At 41.0% G+C, this 19,233-nt stretch overlaps 1 protein-coding gene across 6 annotated transcripts in view; it reads right to left on the bottom strand.

Moving 5' to 3' along the window:
• Positions 1-19,233, bottom strand: part of DOCK3 (dedicator of cytokinesis 3) — a 628,721-nt gene that overhangs the window by 305,350 nt on the left and 304,138 nt on the right. For all 6 annotated transcript variants that reach the window (XM_074958290.1, XM_074958294.1, XM_074958289.1 and 3 more), the window contains exon 6: positions 11,290-11,438. In XM_074958290.1, coding sequence (XP_074814391.1) covers positions 11,290-11,438 — 149 coding nt within the window. The remainder of the gene's footprint in view (positions 1-11,289; positions 11,439-19,233) is intronic.

Raw genomic sequence — 19,233 nt, 5'->3', positions numbered from 1 at the left:
CCATGGCCTGGAACCTCTTGATAGGTTGATAAGCTCTTGCTGTGGCTGAGTCCAATGTTTCACTATGAAGTTTATGGAGGTCAACGTGGATTTCTCATCATTGACTCAATCACATAGGAAAAGAAATAGATGGAGAAGGAATCAGGTTGCCAATTTTTCAGATGATCTGTCAGGAGCAAGTTAAGTTATGGGAAGTCGGTAAACCCTTCCTTCTCATCAAAGCTGCCACCACTGAAAAAAAAAAAACTTTTTATAAAGAACCTGGGTGCTGTGACTAGTCCAAAGGGGAAGACTCTGAATTGGTAATGGTCTTGACAGAAGAGGAACCAAAGAAACCTCCTGTGGAATGGATGAATGTCTATGTGAAAGTATGCATCTTTCATCTCGAACTGCGAACTATGTGCCCTCTTCCAGGGAGGGAATTATTGATGCCAAAGTGATCTTGTGAATTTTAGTTTTTGGCTGAATATGTTCAGTCATTGTAAGTCAAGAACTGGCCTGCATCCCCCATTCTTTTTGGGGACCAAGTAGTAAGGGGAGTGGAACCCCTTCCCTGGATGTTGAGGTGGGAACTTTTTCTATAGGTCCCTGGTGGAGAGAGGAGTCCACTTTCTGTCAGAGAATCTTCTTGTTTCCCCTTCAGGGACAAGTCTCACAAGAAGGGGATCTGTGGATAGGAGTTGCCAGAAACTCATTCAGATGGCCACCATGAATAACTTCCAGTACCCATCTGTCAGTAGTTAAGTCCATCCAGTTGCAAATTGGGCAAGGTAGCCTCCAAAAAACTGAGGAGGGGAACGATGTGGCATCAATAAATGGATGTGGGTCTCAACAGTCCCATCAAAAGAAACTCTTTGGCTGAGGGTTACAGGGAGATGTGGCCGTGGATGTTGCAGGGCTTGCATTTCTGGGCCTATAAACCCTGTATTTTTAACGTGGTGATTCCTGAGGGTTAAGGAGGTGGTCTGTACCTTTGTCTGCAGTGTTTTCTTGTGGGGGTAAGGTATAGATGCCCAGAGGGATTGACTTTCAGGTGATGCTGCCTAGATGACTTGGAAGCTGCTTGCACCACCAAGGAGTTAGATGATGGGTGTGAGATGGAACAAAGAAGTGCTTCTCTTTGGGATGGGTGCACAAGAAGCAACTGTGTGCTGCACCTCTTTTGCTGGGTCCACAATGTCCTCATTGATCAGGAGGGTCACCAAACTGGGACTGGAGGGCTGCAAAATGTCTCATAATCTGCATTGAGGCTGATTAGAATTCCTCGAGCTAAATATGCAGCTCAGATGCCACCCGGTGCCTGAACTCCTTATATTGCCTGAAGTTGTCAGGCAGAGATGGAAAAGATGGATTCACTGCCTCATCTGGTGAAGATAATGAAACCACCCCCGGAACCATCAGACCCAGTTTGTCTTCCTCCTCCAAATACTCCAACCAGGATGGTTGGTGCTGGCTGGGAGATGGCAAACAGGGTTCATGTACAGATCCTTGGTGTCTAGGATAGGGATCCCAGGGGCCACAAAGCATGCCTGGCTACAGGACAGAACCCTTATATTCTAGGGCTTATGCCCAGAACCATCTCTGCCCATACTGCAGAGACTCCTGAGGAGCTTCTGATTCACTAGAAGCAAAGGCCAAATCTTGGAATACCACCAGTACCAACGGCTGCATATCCAGGCTAGCAGGTGGGAGGTTAGAACGGCTGTGTATTCCTGGACTAGCCTCCTCCTCTGGATGGTCCCTGAATATAGATGGGTCAGAGAGAAAGGGTGAACGAGGACAGGAGGGAGCAAAAATGTCCTATAGGGAGACATAGGTCTCAGACGAACCTGAGGTGTGGGTGAGTACATTGCTAGAACCATCAGATCCAGAGCTTCCCTGGTCACAGTGGAAGTCAGATCCCTCTGGGGCCACATCTGTATAGGCATCATGTCAGCTCTGGGTGTGGAAGAGAGCACCAGAGGATGTTCGTCCTATTCTTTAGATGTCAGAACCAGCAGATCCTTACATGTACATGTCTCTTTCTCTTCCCCAGAAGATTTACTTGGGTCTAAGTCTTTAGCACCTATGCATTCAGGCTCCTGACTTAGATGGGTTCAGGGATGGATCCTCTCTCTTTGGGGCAGCCTTGGGTGAAGATGGTTTGTCCCTATGCTTATGAGAGGAAGCCTTTTCTTTAGGCTTAGAAGCTTCTATTCCTGAGCTCGTGCTCAGAGGGGCGCTGCCTGTTTGGTGAGAATGAAGTATGGAGGGTGGGTCTCCCCAGCCCAGACCTGATTATGGTCTCATTGCCTTCTCCATCAGGTGTTTCTAAAGTCTCAGTTCCTGACCCTCACAAGTTCTCGGGGGAAAGGATCGGCAGATGCTGCACTTGGGCGAGATGTGAGCCTCGCCCAGGCAGTAGAGGCCACTGTGATGTTTGTTGACCACAGAAAAAGGGTGAGGGCAGGAAACTCAATTTTTGAACCCTGGAACACTGGGCATAATCCCAGCCTTCCAAGGGGTGGAGGGAGAAGAGGAGGAAACTAACTACCAGTACACTATACTTGAATCTAAAAAGGAGAAAATACAGAAAGCAAACACTTACAATATATTCACAGAAATGATGCAGTAGCAAAAGAAGCTGAGGACACAAAAGATTCTGACTCAGACCATGCAGCGTTAAGAAGGGACTGGAGAGGCGTTCGTCTGCACCATCCCTTATACCTTCAGTTCGGAGCATGAGGAAAGCTATGGCACGTGTGGACCAATGGACAGCGATTACTAAAAAATTCTGGATTCGGGTCCATGGTGCACATGCATATCCCATGTGTGCAATATACAGGGGGACCATCACCCAAAGAAGTAGTTAAAAGTTTCTTAGACAAAAAGACAAGAAGCTTTGAACTAGCTTGTAGGTTAAATATATTGAATATCAAATATTATATAAACTTTGGTTAAAGTGACAAGAGATTACAGTATTGGTGAAGTTCCAGATAAATTAGAATAGTTTCAAACCCTTAATCTTGCCTTTTTTAGATTGTAAGCTCTTCAAGGCTGACACTGTCTTTTACTATGTGTTTATACAGTGCCTAGAACAATAGACCTGTTCTCTCAGTTTAGGTGATACAGTAATACAAAACCAAATAATATTATCTAAGTAACTGGAGGTCCAACAATCCCCCTCAGAATGTGAATATTAGCACCAAGTGGCAAATATACCCCTCAATTAAAGTGACAACAATAAATCTTCACCATGTCTTCTAGTTGCTTCCCCCAACCTACCTGTATAAACTCAGTCTTATCTAGGTCCACCATCTTATCTATCCAGCTAACCCCTGACCCACCTCTACTAAATAAGGTCTTTAACAGCAGTGGCTGGACTGAATGAAATAAAACAAAACGAGGTGTCATAAGCATACTGAAAACACTAGAGCTCATGTTTCCTCACTAATCCTCTCATCTACTGAACAAGAGAGAGGACAAGAGGACCCCTGAGGAACTCCAAATGAGAGTACCCTTGCAGCAGAAGAGCAACTGTCCAAAATTATCATTTGGGATCTCTCAGAGAGATAAGACCAAAGTCACTGAAGGTCAACCTTTCTACCATTCCCCATATGGGGGTGAGTCAACATCTCATGATCAACAATATCAAAGGTAGTGGATAGATCTCACAATATCAGTATGGACATCTGGTATTTATCTATAGCCAGAAGGTGAATAATGTACCAATGCAGTTTCTGTGCCATACTCAGATTTGTAACCAGACTGACAAGCGTCAAGGAGATCTGAGCCAACCAGATATGTTGAGAGGTGTCCCATTATAACATTAACAATGTTAACTAGAAAGGGAAGATTAGATACTGGACAATAGTTAGCCAGATTGTGAATATCAAACACTTTTTTTTGAGTGATAGTTGTACAACACCTTCCTTAAAGAAGCCAGCAACCTGATCTTCCCTAGGGAGATTTTAACAGTATCCAATTCTTCCCTAATGGCCTTAACCAGCCAGGAAGAATTTGGACCCAAAGCATATGTAGTAATTAAGGCCACAAAATTATGAGTTATTACTATTTAAGAACTGCCCACAGATTAAGGCATTTTAGAAAAAAGGAACAATGGAGGTCTAAAAAGAATAAAAACCAACAAGGTCTAGCTTTCTTCAAGTGTAAGGAAACTCAGAGTTGCTGCAGCCTTTCACAAGTGTGTACTACCTGTGCAGCTAAACAGACTTCCCCTTTTTCCGGTCTGTGAATATGTAAATGAATTAAAAATCATACAAATTAATATCAATATATGATGTGCCACATACAGTAGTAAAATAGGGAATGTGATGGAATCTAATCTGATTAAAATGTATATAAAAACAAAGTGAACTATAAGTGATACAGCTTTGGGCAATATGTTGTAAACGTTATGGGCAGAGCTTACATCATGGGTAATCCTCTTAGGTAAGAAAGGGGTTGCATTCATATTGATTTCTTTTACTTTAAGTGACAAAGTGAAGAAGTAAGACTAATGTTTGCAATCAAGCATGCTTATGGTAGCAAGTTAGTGAAATACAACTATGCCGAAAGAGGCAGTAAATAAAAGGAACTAAAACCAAATAAATAGCGTGTTTTATAAAGACACTAGAACAAAGTGGAATAATCAGATATGTAACTGGTTAATAATGCACAGACTCAGCTCAGCCATGCATACCAAGGTCCCCTACTGTTAAAACAAAGAGAACGGAAAAGGAAGATTTATACACATTTGTTCCAGCCTCCTGGGGAGTAACAGTTCTTGAAGTGACTTTGCATTGTATAATGACTGTTAAAATAAGTTTAAAGAGTATCAAACAACCTGGGCAGACTTTGTGTAAATTATATGAATTTGAAACAGACATTTCTGCACCTAGCAGAGTGTTGATGGAGAAACTAAAGATGTTCATTTTCATCATCTGAGTCAGATGTCTTCAACAGAAGGTTGATTTTCTTCTTTGGTAGTTCGGGTTCTGTAGTTTCCGAATCGGAGTGTTGCTCTTTTAAGATTTCTGAAAGCATGTTCCACACCTTGTCCCTCTCAGATTTTAGAAGGCACTTCAGATTACTAAACCTTGAGTGGAGTGCTGTAGCTATTTTTACAAATCTCATATTGGTACCTTTTTTGCCAAATCTGCACTGAAAGTGATCTTAAATTGAACAACATATGCTGGGTTTTCATCCAAGACTGCCGTTACACAAAATATATGGCAGTATGTGGGTAAAACCGCAGAGCAGGAGACATACAATTCTCCCCCAAGGAGTTCAGTCACAAATTTAATTAACGCTTTTTTTTTAAATGAGTATCATCAGCATGGAAGCATGTCCTTTGGAATGGTGGCCGAAGCATGAAAGGACATATGAATGTTTAGCAAATCTGGCACATAAATACCTAGCAACACCAGCTACAACGGTTGCATGCAAATGCCTGTTCTCACTTTTAGGTGACACTATAAATAAGGAGGCGGCAGCATTATCTTCTGTAAATGTAAACAAACTTGTTTGTCTTAGCGATTGTCTGAACAAGAAGTAGGGCTGAGTGGACATGTGGGCTCTAAAGTTTTATATTGTTTTATTTTTGAGTGAAGTTATGTAACAAAAGAAATCTACATTTGTAAGTTGCAGTTTCATGATGAAGAGATTGCACTACAGTACTTGTAAAAAGGTGAATTGAAAAATACTATTTCTTTTGTTTCTTTTTTACAATGCAAATACTTGTAATCAAAAATAATATAAAGTGAGCACTGTACACTTTGTATTCTGTGTTGTAATTGAAATCAATATATTTGAAAATGTGGAAGACATCCAAAAATATTTAAATAATTGGTACTTTATTATTGATTAACAGTGTGATTAAAACTACAATTAATCTTTTTAATCAAGTTAATTTGTTTTGGCTTAATCGCTTGAGTAAACTGCGATTAATCGTCAGCTCTATTTGTGATATTTATGAGTCATAAACTGATTATCTATACATAGTACATCTTAGAAATATTAAATTACACAATTGATTGTAAAATATTTGCCCCTGGAGTGCCATCCTTCAGCATTGCTTTGGGGAACTAAGGAGCTTTTGCTTAAACTGTGTGCACTGATATTTATTCTTTGTTAATAATTATGTAATTCACATATTAACAACAGTGCCTTTCATTTGATGATCTCAAAGTGCCATACAAACATTAATGAATTAAGCCTCCTAAACCCTTATGAGATGGCATTATTACCGCATTCTACACATGGGAAAACTGAGGCACAGCGTGGTTAAGTTACACACTAAGAAAGTGACAAACCTGAGAATAAAAGAGGAGAATCATGACACTCACTCCTTTGTTCTAGATACCAGACAATATTGCTCAAAAAGGGGTTAAAGAACTTAAAGATTAGTGAGAACTGAAAGTAACTTCCATAACAAGACAGGGAAGAGAGATATAATATTTAAATCACATTTACACTTTGCAATATTTTGAGACAGATTTTGTTTAAAAAAGCAGCTTCTTGACACAGGAAAAAATTCACCCAGACATAGCTGTAATGAATACAGATCTCCAAGTATCAAAACTGTCAAGTCAGTTAACAGACAGTTTCTGAAAAAAGCATGTGTTGCTAAATTATTTTTGCTGATTCTAAAAGTTAATATGCTGACCTCCAAACTACTGTAAGGTTGTCACTATTTCACAGTGAATGTTACTATTTACTATTTTAATAAAAACAACAACAACAAAGTACTACTTCAGTCTTCAAAAGGAATAAGAAACATTTGACTTGGGATAATTAATAAAACAACAATAATAATAATAATAAATAATAATTCTGGGTATAATCATGCCCTCCATGATACAACTGAAAAGGAGATGCTCCAAGAGAAGAAACCTTGGTAAACCCCCTTTCTTGGAATTCCATCTAAATTCTACTACTCTAAGGGTGGAGATTGCAGAAAAAGTTGTAGATGTCGCTCCCAAACACCAGTTCTCATGGTATCTTGGAGACCAAGACTATGTGCACTGATTTCTGAAACCCTTGCAGCTCTTCCCTGTCACCTGGCAGTATAAACAACTTAATAATATTGTGATTACTGTTACTGTTACTATCGTCATTTTTGAACCAACTTCTGAGTGTTTCCAGGGACTAAGTTGAGGATAGCTTCTCCTCTTGTTTGCCATAGAGCTAGCTATTCCCAGAAGCAAATTCTGAAGTTGTTTCTCTAAACTGTCCCCCAACGTGACCTATATGTATGTGGATACTTGAAGGCACGCATTATTACTGTTTTATTTTCTTTAGTTGGCTCTTTGATCTCCCTCAACATTATGTGCTCAACATACCTTTCCTTATCTGGAGACTCATTGTATAACTCTATTAATATATTTGTATTATTGTGACATGGGATTTGAATTTATATGGATTCTACTGTATCATCCTCCCTACTCAGAAACTGTATCTAATTAAATTTTATGGCATCTTTTAGATACAGTGCTATGCTCTTATCTCTATAACCTAATCCATTCTTCCTATATAGTCTACGGCCTGGTATTACAATAGCCCATTGATTTTTTTCATCCAACCATACCTCGGACATGTCTTTTATCCCAGTACAGCTCATTTATTTTTCTATTATGTTTCTCACACAGGTATACAGATTTTTACATACACAGACACACACGCACTATACCATATGCCTACTTTTATCTAATATCCTGTTCTATTTCTGCCTCGGTGATTTCAACCCATCTCTTTCTCTAGCACAGTATAAGTTCTGTCTTTCTCTACCACCATAAACAGAGTACCACTGTATTACTGGTCTACCTAGCAGATGTTACATTTAACCATCATTTACCTCAATTGCTCATTTCTATAAGGTGGTTGGGTAATGGGTGTTATCTTGAAGTTTTACACTTATTTATTGTATTATTTATTTAACAGAACTTCTCCTCTTTGGTCCACTAACAACTAATTGAGCAACCTACTCCCTTCAGTGCTGAACTACCATTTAGTCCAAATTCCTTTCTTCTCAGTACTCCCTCTCTCACTTCCTCTTGCTCACTCTGTCTGCTGCCTCTCTCAGCAAAACTATCTAGGGATAAAGCTCCTGTATGGTTGTGACACAGAGGCCCTTTGGAGGTTCACTATTCTGTGTCAACAACTCTTGTCAGGCCTGACATACCCACAGCACTTAACACACTGTTGTCATGACATATACCCAAAAAGTGGTATGCAATATATCACTGGGAAACTAATAACTCACTGATCATTAATGTTCTTGTGTAAGGTATATACAAGATGTGTACAAAAAGTGTTATGGACGGGGTGAAAGTGGGCCAGTACAGGCCGATATGATGTACCGGTAAGAAGATGGTACCAGCCCGTACGCAGCCGACATTAAAGCGCTGCTGTGGCAGCACTTTAAGGAGGGTCCTTTGCTGTGGCAGAGCTTTAACGTTGCTGCCCCTTTTGCTCCCCCCCCCCCCCCCCCGTGAGCGGCCCTGTTGGTAGCGCTTTAATGTCATTGCCCCTTTTTCTCGCCCTCCCCCCCTAGGCCGCCAACAGCAGGGGCTCAAAAAGAGGCAGCTGCCCCAGGGCCGGCGATTTAAAAGGGCCGTACCAGTAAAAATTTTATATTACTTTCACCCCTCGTTATGGATATATTCTAGAATTATGTTCTTAAAATGTATTTTGCAAGCAATGCATAAGCACAGTATGCCCTAGACAAAGAAATGTGTACTTGTTTGTCTGACCAACCTGATCACCACGCAGAGTCAATGAAATTGCGTTTACATGCAAGGTAAACAAAGCCATCAAACTAGCAAGTGGGGGAGACTATAACTATTAAAGACAGGGGGGCTGAACCTCAAAGATACAATTGAATCAACTGTTTGTATACAATATTACTGTATTATAAAAGTGTATCAAGGTCTTTTATCACACTGGTGATTCATTTCATTGTGAAACATATGCATTAACACTATATGAGGAATTATGGATACTCACTGATGATATGCTTTAAAGTCTGTGACCAAATGCATAGGTTTTCTCCCTAACAGGAGGGAAGACAGCTGCCTACCTGTCTCCAATGTAAATTAAGTATTATGGAATCAAAACAACGGAAGCCCCATTTCCATATGATAGGAAGTCAACAGGCAGGGAAGAACAACAGAAAGCCTTCCTGCCTCTTGAAGTAGGGACAATGAACTTTAGGAAGACATCATGGCATCTACATCCCAGGAGGAGAGAGAAGCTTTGTTTGGGCTTACTTGTCAAATAATACATTTCAAAGGTTTACTGGACTTTAAAAAGAATGGGGAGAGAACCCTCATAATTATCCATCATTTGGGAAATTAAAGGGACCAGAGCTCTTGTAATTATGGAATGTTGGATCCTTCAAACAAGTGGGTTGAAGTCTTTGGGAACTGAGTTTAGGTGAGAAACCTGCTTAGGCAAAGACTGTAATTTGCTGAAATTAAGTTTTAGCCTTAGAAATGTATTTTTACTTTTGTTTGCATTTAACCCTTTTTATCTTTATTCCTTTTAATTGGTATCACTTAATCCTATGTCCTTTTGTTAAATAAACTTGTTTTACTTTTACTAAAAACCAATTCTGTGCTATGATTGAAATAAGAGAGTTGTCAAACTCTAATTAAATTAATGAACTGCAGTGCATAGTTTCTTTAAAGGAGTAGCAAACTTATTAACTTCTGAGAGTGTTCCAGGAGAGGGCTGGGCATGGCATGGAGACATCTCTGGGGAACTCGGGAGCTGGGGATTCACTGTTTGTTACATACAAGACAAGGTGTGTCCTGAAGAGTTTACTGGCAAGACAGACAAGCTGGTCTGTCAGGGAGTTGTCACACAGCTTAGCAGTAGCAAAACTCTCACTTACTGAGGCTGAGAGGAATAACACAGGAGTTCACATTTCTGGGAACCTCAGCAGATTGCCACGTTAGCAGATGATTTTGGGGATATTCGGAACTGCGAGGGTGTTGGGTCACTCTGCAAAAGTAACTGAGCAATGGAAACCAGGGTGTGACCTGCATGCTTGTCTGCTGGCTGTTGTTGTCAGGGCTGTGAGCCACAGCAAGACCATTTAAGGCATCTAGAGTTGCTGGGCAGGTAGTGAAACAACCCTTTACTAGTCTGGGTTGAATCCCAAAGCATCATGATGGTTACTGGGTTCCATTTACATTAGTGGGCGTTAAAATGCAAGACAATCACTTAAGTAATTCTGTTAGTCTACATCTTTCAGAGCCTCTTTTTCAGCTAAGAAGAGACTAATATATTAATTTAAGAAGAGAGGCCAGCTGAGTTTTTGACAGTTCATTCCAGTACTCTTCTCCATGGGAGTCCTGACACAGGTGTTCAAGGAATGTGGACATGATTAGAATAAGTTAGGGAGGAAAATTTGATTTTTTTCTGTTTTTGGTAACTTACACAGAATTTTACTCTGTACTTTAATTATAACTTATTCATCATCCTGGTTGAAGAAAGGTTGTTGTAAGCCTAAGGGGGTGACATTTCCTCTGAAAAGGTCATGTGCATGCCACGTGTAACATATCTGTTCACGGCACTTGGCCTTAGAACTAGGCAAGCCAAGCTTTTTCCTTGCTGTTTTCCAAGAGTCGATTCTGGGATAGGGCTAGTTTTTTTGTTAAGTAATTAATTATAATTCCATATTCAACTCTAAATTACTGTAAATCCCTTTGGCTCCATAAAAAGAAGATTCAAATGGCCACCTCTTTACAACAGGACTGATCATCAGGGCACAAAATCTGAGAAAGCATCAGCAGAGAATTATACAGATTACAAGACCTAAAACAAAATTAAATCTGAATACTATAAGCCTCAGCTCCACAGTGTTAATCATTTGATCAGACAGTGCCAGTTCTGGCTATTCTACAGTGTCACCCAACTGTACAGCTGTTCCACTGACAGTAACAATTTTTCAAATGGCAAAATGGTAATAATAATAATAATGCAGATAAATTACAATGCATAGAATACCTCAGAGTTAATATTCACTGTACAACTTAAACGAAAAGGCCTAAAACACATTGAAAAATACAGACTCCTTCAGAAAGGAATTAATAATAGAAGCAAATCATACATTTTTAGAATTTTTAATTACTGTATGTATATCTATGGGGGAGGAGGTACGCCATAAACTCAGAATGTAAAAAGTGATATTTGATTTCAGTTGCCAACAACCTGAAGATAGTTCAACTGTTTGCAAATTCCATTACACAAAAAACATTCCATTTTAATTAAAACAGATGGCACTTGGATGGTACTTGTACTTACTCATTACCCCAGTCCAGTCGCACTGTAAGGTGTCTCTTGACCTCTCGCACCTGATCTTGTGTCAAGTGACCTGACAGTAGCTGTCTACGCAGGTCAATGAGTTCATTCATCACATGGCGCAGTTTGTAGAAAAGATCTATCTTATGCTTCTGTAAAAGTACATTTTGGTGGTAAGGGGGGGTGGGAGGGGAGAGAGAGATTAAAAAAATCAAATGAGATTTTCATCAATTATCCAAGAAAAAAAAACTCACAAAAGAATCACTCTTTTCCCCATATATTCCTCAATGTCATGATGCTTCCAGAAAATAAATAAAATACAAACTCCTGGTTCCTTTTCCAGGTTGTTACAGTCAGTCCATTCTGTTTTTTCTGCAGTTTGTTTTGCTTCAAAAAGTAAAAAAAACTCTAGAACAACTTCCATTTTAAGTATTATGGCCACAAAAAGGCAATCAACTGTAAATCTTGAAATTGAATTTTATGCTGATTGCTATATTTTAGCAGTACTAGAAAGGTACCTGGACCACAAGGCAGAATTAGGTACTGTTTTCTTACCTGAGGCCTAAATCACACACAGAGAAGGGAAAAAAACATGAATTTATATGTATGTAATTCCATCCTACTCTTGAAAGTGTACCTTTCAGGATGGAGCAATTTAAAACAACCCAATTGAAATCACTTGATTCCCCCCTGCAATAATTGATTTAAATCAGGTTCAGTCTTTCTAAAACTAATTTGAAAAACTGCTCTATAGCATCTTTAGATTAAAATTTATAATATAGACTAAATTATAAATATTGTTTGTTTTAATGCCACTAGTAGGAGGCTGTCTGCAAACACTTAAGTGTGTACATAACTTTAGTTACATGTATCATCCCATTGACTTCAATGGGACTACTTATAAGTAAGCATATGCATCAGGGGATAAAAACTGTATTTTTAGAATTTTGTCTCTTAATGGCATTAACACCTTGATACTAAAATAAATTTTCTTCATTTTTAATAATTAGAAGTTATTTAGACCTTTAGTACATAAACAAAATTACTGTAAACTCTTTTATGCACATAGACCAAAAAGTTCAAGGATAGGAGTCTAAAGTTAGGCTCTTAAGCCCATATTTGGGCACCTAAGGGTGGGATGCACACAGGGTAAGATTTTTAGAAGTATTCAGCATTGGTCTAATGCTGCTCCATTTACAGTCAATGGTAAAACTCCCAGGGTGATATCCTGGCCCTACTGAAGTCAATGGAATTTTGCCATTGACTTCACTGGGAGCAGAGCTCAGCTCATACCAAACATTTTTGAAAGTCCCATCTGTAACTCTTAAGGTACTAAGGTCCAGAATTTAATTGGTGTACCTAGTATAAACTAAAAACACAGGCAAAGGTCCCCAAACTTGTCTATCACAATCAAAAGAATGAAACACATTTAGGTCAATATCAACATAGGCAATAGTAAATCACAACAAAATAATTCTTCACAGTGCCTGCAACAAATACAGGCAACAAATATCAATGGGGCCATATCAACAAAGGGACTTAGGTGTCTCAGTCTCAATGTAAGCACCACTGAGATCCACAAAACTGCCACTCAGCTGCTGCCTGACTAAACTCAACCAACATGTAAATTTTCGGCTGTAAAAATTCCATAGGCTTCTAAGTTTCTGCCTCTGAACATGTGCTGCTTCACTGTAGGCATCATTCTAGACACATATCATGTCTCAGCCCCAGTGCGATCCTCAAACCAGGGTAAGAATACAGGGAAAAAATACTATTAATCCTTTAAAAAATATTTAGAAGTAGTCTAAAACAAAAAACTTTGATCATTTAACTATATGGGAAGTCTGAAGAGTCTGTGTTATTCCACTGTTAAAATAAGGCCATGAAAAAAAGATTTGACACGAGATGCTAAATTTTTTGGCCGAGCTTGTGAAGACCTTACTATCCACTTGATAGCATTTTTCTATCAGTCTGTAATGCAGTAACTTTTGAATGCCCTATCTGATAAATTCAAAAAGTTCAAAGACTGTTCCTGGTATCAGAGGCCAGAATTCTATTGGCTTTTGGGTAAACCAGAAAACAGGGGACACATGGAGTCCCTGCCATCTGATTAGCACAGCCACAGCTTCAAGCACTCAACAATTGTCTATAAGGAATAAACTAATGGCACTCATTAAAGACTTTCAACATAACAATACCTTATCTGATCTCTGCTCATTCTCCCAATTGTTTTTCACATGATGACATCCTAAATGACTTTCACCCAGACAAAACAGGGTGGGATACAAACAGCTCCTGGCATGGGGTGGAGAATGAGAAAGAGAGGGATCTGGGGACACAGAACCCTGACATAATGGAGAGAATGGAGGACGCTGGTATAGGGTGGAGGTGGTAATGTGGGGCACTCAGAACCCCTGGTGGGGGAGAGATTGGGGGACCCTAGTATGGGGGAAAATGGGAATGGGGGAACACAATGCAATGGGGGACCCTGGAATGGGGGAGAGTTAACAGAACCTCCCCGATGGGCAGGGAAATGGGGGGATCCTAGTATGGGTGGGGGAAAAGGAGGAATAGGTAGCATGGGGGGAAATAGGAATGGTGGTGCCTGGAGGGAGAATGGGGATCCTGGTATGGGAGGAGGTGGGAAATGGGAGGCAAACGGAACCCCTGGCAGTGGGGAGATTGGGAGAATTACAGGGAGTCCCTGAAACAGAAGGGGATGGGAGGATGGCACACAGGGAGCTTGTGGAGAGGAATGGAGGAATGCAAGGAGCCCCTGGCATGGGCAATAAGCTCAGCCCACATGAGCTATGAAGTGTGCAATCCCGAATAAAATTAATTATAGCTCAAATTACCTAATAAATTTACTTGACTTTTCTCCCAAAGTTTATGCATTACTGAAATTTTAAGTGGTGTCATTTTGGCCAAGGGAGGATATGCTGTATTTTTTCATGAATAATAAAGAGGTTGAATTCCAACTTTAAGTGCAACACTCAACTCAACATTACCTATGGAACTGTATCCTGTGCATCAATTGACAACGGTAACTCAAAACTAGCAAAAATCATGCAGACTAACACCATCAAATGTAATCAACATATCCCACAAAACAATTATTTAAGTTGACCTATCCATCATTAGTCATTTGAAACAATACATGTCTTAGAGGTACTGAGGCCTGGAAGGAAGCCAGCAGAGAAATATCTATAAATATACTGCAATTAATACAATTTCTCACTAAACTACAATAATATTATTTTAAAGCACTCAAATTTTACTTGGTACTGACCAATAGCCAAAGGAAAAAACAGTCGCTTGCCCAAGGAGCTTACAATCTAAACATACAAGCCACAGAAGAATATTTGGAAGATTTAGAGCAGGGGTCTGAAACATGCAGCCTGCAGGTCACATGCAGCCCGCGAAGTTATTTGCTGTGGCCTGCCAAGATCCTCACCCCCCCGGAGTTAATTCCTGCAGCCGCCAAGCTCCCCTCACCCACTGCCCCACATCCCCCTCAGCGCGCCACATCCCTGCTCCTCTGCGTAACTCCAAGTGCTTCCTGCCGCCAAACAGCTGTTTGGCAGTGATTAGCGCTTTCCGGGGGGGGGGAGGAGGGGAGCAGGGAACCACACGCTCAGGGGAGGAGGCAGAGAAGAGGCGGGGCCGGGATTTGGGGAAGGGTTTGGATTAGGGGCAGGGAGGGGGCAGAGTTGGGGTGGGGACTTGGGGAAGGGGTTGAATGAGGGTGGGGAAGGGGTGGGAAGAGGCAGGGCAGGGGCGGGGCCTCATGGAGTGGGGGCGGGGCCAGGGGCAGAGGGGGGGCTTTTGTATCTTTATATGAAAAGGTGTCAGTGATGCAGCCCTTGGGCCAATGTACAAGTCCTCATGATGCCCTCGTAGTGATTTGAGTTTGAGATCCCTGATTTAGAGGATGATGCTAACTTGAAAATGGGTATTGTTTGCTGAGAAGTGTCAGATTTTATGGCTATGAATCAGCAATGATGCACTTCACATAAGACACTACAGTGACACTAAGGTGAGATTCTGTGCTGTGCCTCAAAGTGATGCAGCACAGAACTCTCCACTCAGGAGGGTGGGGGTATAAGGGGTCTATTAGCAACCTTTGGCTTCCTGATTCTGGGCTGTTCTGGAAGCTGGAAAGGACACCAGCATAATTTAAGAATATTGTTGGGGGCCTGTCTAAATTACAGCAGCTTCCCCAGTCTGCCCTGCAGGATGCAGAGCTGCCTGGAATGTCCACAGTGCTGCATGGTGCATGCCTAATCCCTGACATGTCCCTCATAATCCCAGCCTCACTCCAGCACTCTCCAACACCGGTGCTCACAAGAGGGTCTGCAAGAGGCAGCTTTCTTATCTTTTCCCTTATTTCCCCCTCCCTAAACATGACCAGGACCTTTTAGGGTTACTTTATGCCATTCCAGCATAGTGTAAAGGGGTCGAAGCAGGATTCAGGATCTCACCCAGAATATTCAGGACAACTTTGAATGAAGACACACTTAGAATAGAGAAGATATCCTAAACATACAGTGAAGCATGGAAGGCAGCACAAAAACCAGTGGGAAAAAGGAAACAATAGGAGTGACCAATTTAGCTTCATTAGAAGAGTAAAAGTGTAAGGAGGAATGTGATGTTTTGTCCCTATACAGCAGTGCTCAATTAATATGTTACTATAATAGAGACACTGACAAAGCTCAATTTTATCAAATGGTATTGACAATTTAAGCCATAAAAATGGAGAAATAAGATGGAATATTTTTATATAAAATTTTTGGTCAGTTTTTATATTATCAAAGTGATGCTCTAGTTAGCGTTAACTATTTAAAGATTCATAAATGGCACCCAAGGGTTCCTGGGCACCTCTCACCAGTTAAAATACATATACATTTGCAAAGTAAACTCTAAAACAAAGATGCAGTTAAAAACACCACCTTCTGACCTTAAAGTCTACGATTCTAATCCAACCAAGTTGTTAAAATTAGTTCTATGTTCAACAAAGGACCAAGTCCTGTCCCTTTTTCCTTCACAACTTTTCCATCCAATCAGCTAAATCGCTGCTCTATATCTCAGTCATTTGCCTTACTTGATTACTACATACTATTTGTAACCGGTCTTTCCTATATTAAATAATTTGTCTTTCCCTCCAAATTGTCCACATTACCACTGCCAACTCATCTTTCTCACTCACCTCTTAAAATACCTCACACACCTCCATCTCTTTCTTTCAGAAATTTTACCACCTTCCTTTTGCACTGTGAACTAAGTTCAAACTTCTTGTCCTTGTTTTTAAGGCACTACTGCAGGGGTGGCCAACCTAAGCCTGAGAAGGAGCCAGAATTTACCAATGTACATTACCGAAGAGCCGCAGTAATAATCAGCAGCCCCCGCATCAGCTCTCCCCCCACCCCCCCACTCCCAGTGCCTCCTGCCCACTGGCAGTCCTGCTGATCAGCGCCTCCCCCTCCCTCCCCGCACTTCCCGCTCAGCTGTTTTGTGGTGTGCAGGAGGCTTGGGGGGGGGAGGGGGAGGAGCTAGGGCATAGCAGGCTCAGGGGAGGGGGCAGGAAGAGGTGGAGTGGGGGCAGGGCCTGTGGCAGAGCCAGGGGTTGAGCAGCGAGCACCCCCCAGCACACTGGAAAGTTGGTGCCTGTAGCCCCAGCCCTGGAATCAGTGCCTATATAAGGAGCAGCATATTAACTTCTCCGGAGCCACAGGTTGGCCACCCCTGCGCTACTGCATGCAGCCCTGGCATAAATTGGCACCCTTGTCTTCCCCCAAACCCTCACAAAATAATCCATCCTTGATGCCAGCATCAATATCCATTTCACCTTCTCAGAAAAGTCTCTGTGCTTTCTTTCATCCTCTGCACACCTGGAATGTCTTTCGAAAAATTTTGTGTTTTATTTCTCAATTTTCTACAAAGTCCCTCTTTTATATTGTGAGCACACCTTCAGTTTGCTGTGTTTCTTGTTAAAAACTTTTGAATGTGTAAGAAATAAAAGAAAAGAATAATAGTATTTATACTAATAAAGGAAGGTCTGAGCCTTTGTATCTTATATTGCACCCTGAAGATTGTCAACTTGGGCTCTGAAAGACTGAGAAAGCTAATTCTGGAAAGTTCATGATCCCTATCAGCAAGAGCAACCCAGAAGATCATAACTACCCTGACAGAACAGGGGGAGAAAGGTGATCCTTTAGAAAACATATAATTTAAGTCTTTATCAACTGAAAACCTCACCTCAAGCTGTACTCTCAGAAGCAGATATAGCTAATGCAGAGCTGAACTGGCATTGATAAACAGTATGACTCATTCAAAAGCTGTTATGTTACATGCTAGCTGAATCTTCTGTGTGCTTTTCAAGAACAGTGTATAGTAAAGCACATGGCACTAACTGAGACTTGAGATTATAAAGGCAATTTATTCTGGGGAGAAGCTGTCTGTTGTCTGCATCAGTGAAGAGACACTGAAAAGATCATTCCGCTCTAATCCAATATTTTAAAAAAGATTCTTAATTTTAACAAATATGTACTAAAATGACATTTTTAATGCTTGGTCTCAGCCCTGAACAAAGTCTGTTCAGCTATCTTTAAGTTATGTGAAGATGAAAAAATCCATACTTTTCATTAACAAAAATTTCAGAGATCTGCATTACATAGTTAAAAACAGTTTTACTTTAAAACTTAATTGTCAGCATATTCATAGTACTCAGTGAGGAATGCGATCTTTGCTAAGTTTAAATACACTAGGATTTTGTTTTTGTTTTTTAGTAAATTGGGTACTCCAAATTACTGCCTCCATAGATATGCTTTTGGAATTATGTGCTCATCTGCAAGCAACACTGGAACCAGTAAAAGCTTTAGCTAGCTAGGAAATCTGGACAATGACACATAAGCTGCATATTGCAAAGATTTTGAGCCTAATTCTTAGTTCCTTTATTACTGAAATCAGTGCAGGAATGGAAGGGGCAAAAGGGCCTTTAAACCACCTCTGTGCTTCCTGTATTCTGGGCTTTCCCAGGGACATGTCCACACCTGAGATTAAGTTAGACTGCTCTAATTAATGTTTGACCGGGCCATGGTCTCCTAAGGGCTCCCAGTCATCTGAGCACAGACAGCTGGAATGCAGTAGCCCTCGGGATACACCCCATCCCTATCTCTGCCAGCCATTTGCTGAGAGCCAGAACACAGTCGTTCCGACAGCTTTACATCAGCCAGGAAGCCCCATGTGCTGGGGGTATTTCCACATGTCATTTCCTTTCCTTTTATTATCTCCCCAATGGTGCAGGCCAAAAAACGCTATTTGGGTCCAGGTCATAAGAGAGATTTGGGCCCAAGTGTATAAAAGAGAAGCGAAAGCCTCAACCCTTTATATTTCCTATTTTGTTCCATCTGTCAGTGGGCCTAGGGTTTGATCCTTTGGTATGTCACCTTGATAATATGTGCTAATTACAGTGAGACTCCTTATAAATTAATGCATTTTGTGTATAGATACCCAGCAACCAGAAAGTTGTCCTAGAATCCTACAAGGTGTGAAGGGAGGCATCAATCTTCTTGGCAAAGAGCTTTGTGCCCCCAAATGGGAGGTCTTCCGCAATAGACTGCACCTCCTTTGGGAAGCCCGACAGGTGGAGCCAAAACACCTGTCACACAACCACAGCTGTAGAAATGGAGCTAGCCACTGTGTCAGCTGCATTGATGGCACACTGCACCCATGTCTTTGCCACTAACTGGCCCATTTGGACAATGGGCTTAAATTGGTCAAATTGTGACTCTGGCACCCATTCAATGAAATCATTCAGTTTTGAATAGTTTATGTAGCCATACTTTGCTGTGAGGGCCTGGTAGCTGGTAATACGGAATGAAAGAGTGGCTGAGGAGTACGCTCTCCTTCTGAAAAGGTCCAGGCACTTCCAATCCCTGTCACTGGGAG

The sequence above is a fragment of the Natator depressus genome, chromosome 7 (assembly GCF_965152275.1).
Source record: "Natator depressus isolate rNatDep1 chromosome 7, rNatDep2.hap1, whole genome shotgun sequence".
Classification (NCBI taxonomy): Eukaryota; Metazoa; Chordata; order Testudines; family Cheloniidae; genus Natator; species Natator depressus.
The sequence above is the reverse complement of the archived record's forward strand: the minus strand, read 5'-3'. Positions and strand labels throughout refer to the sequence as shown.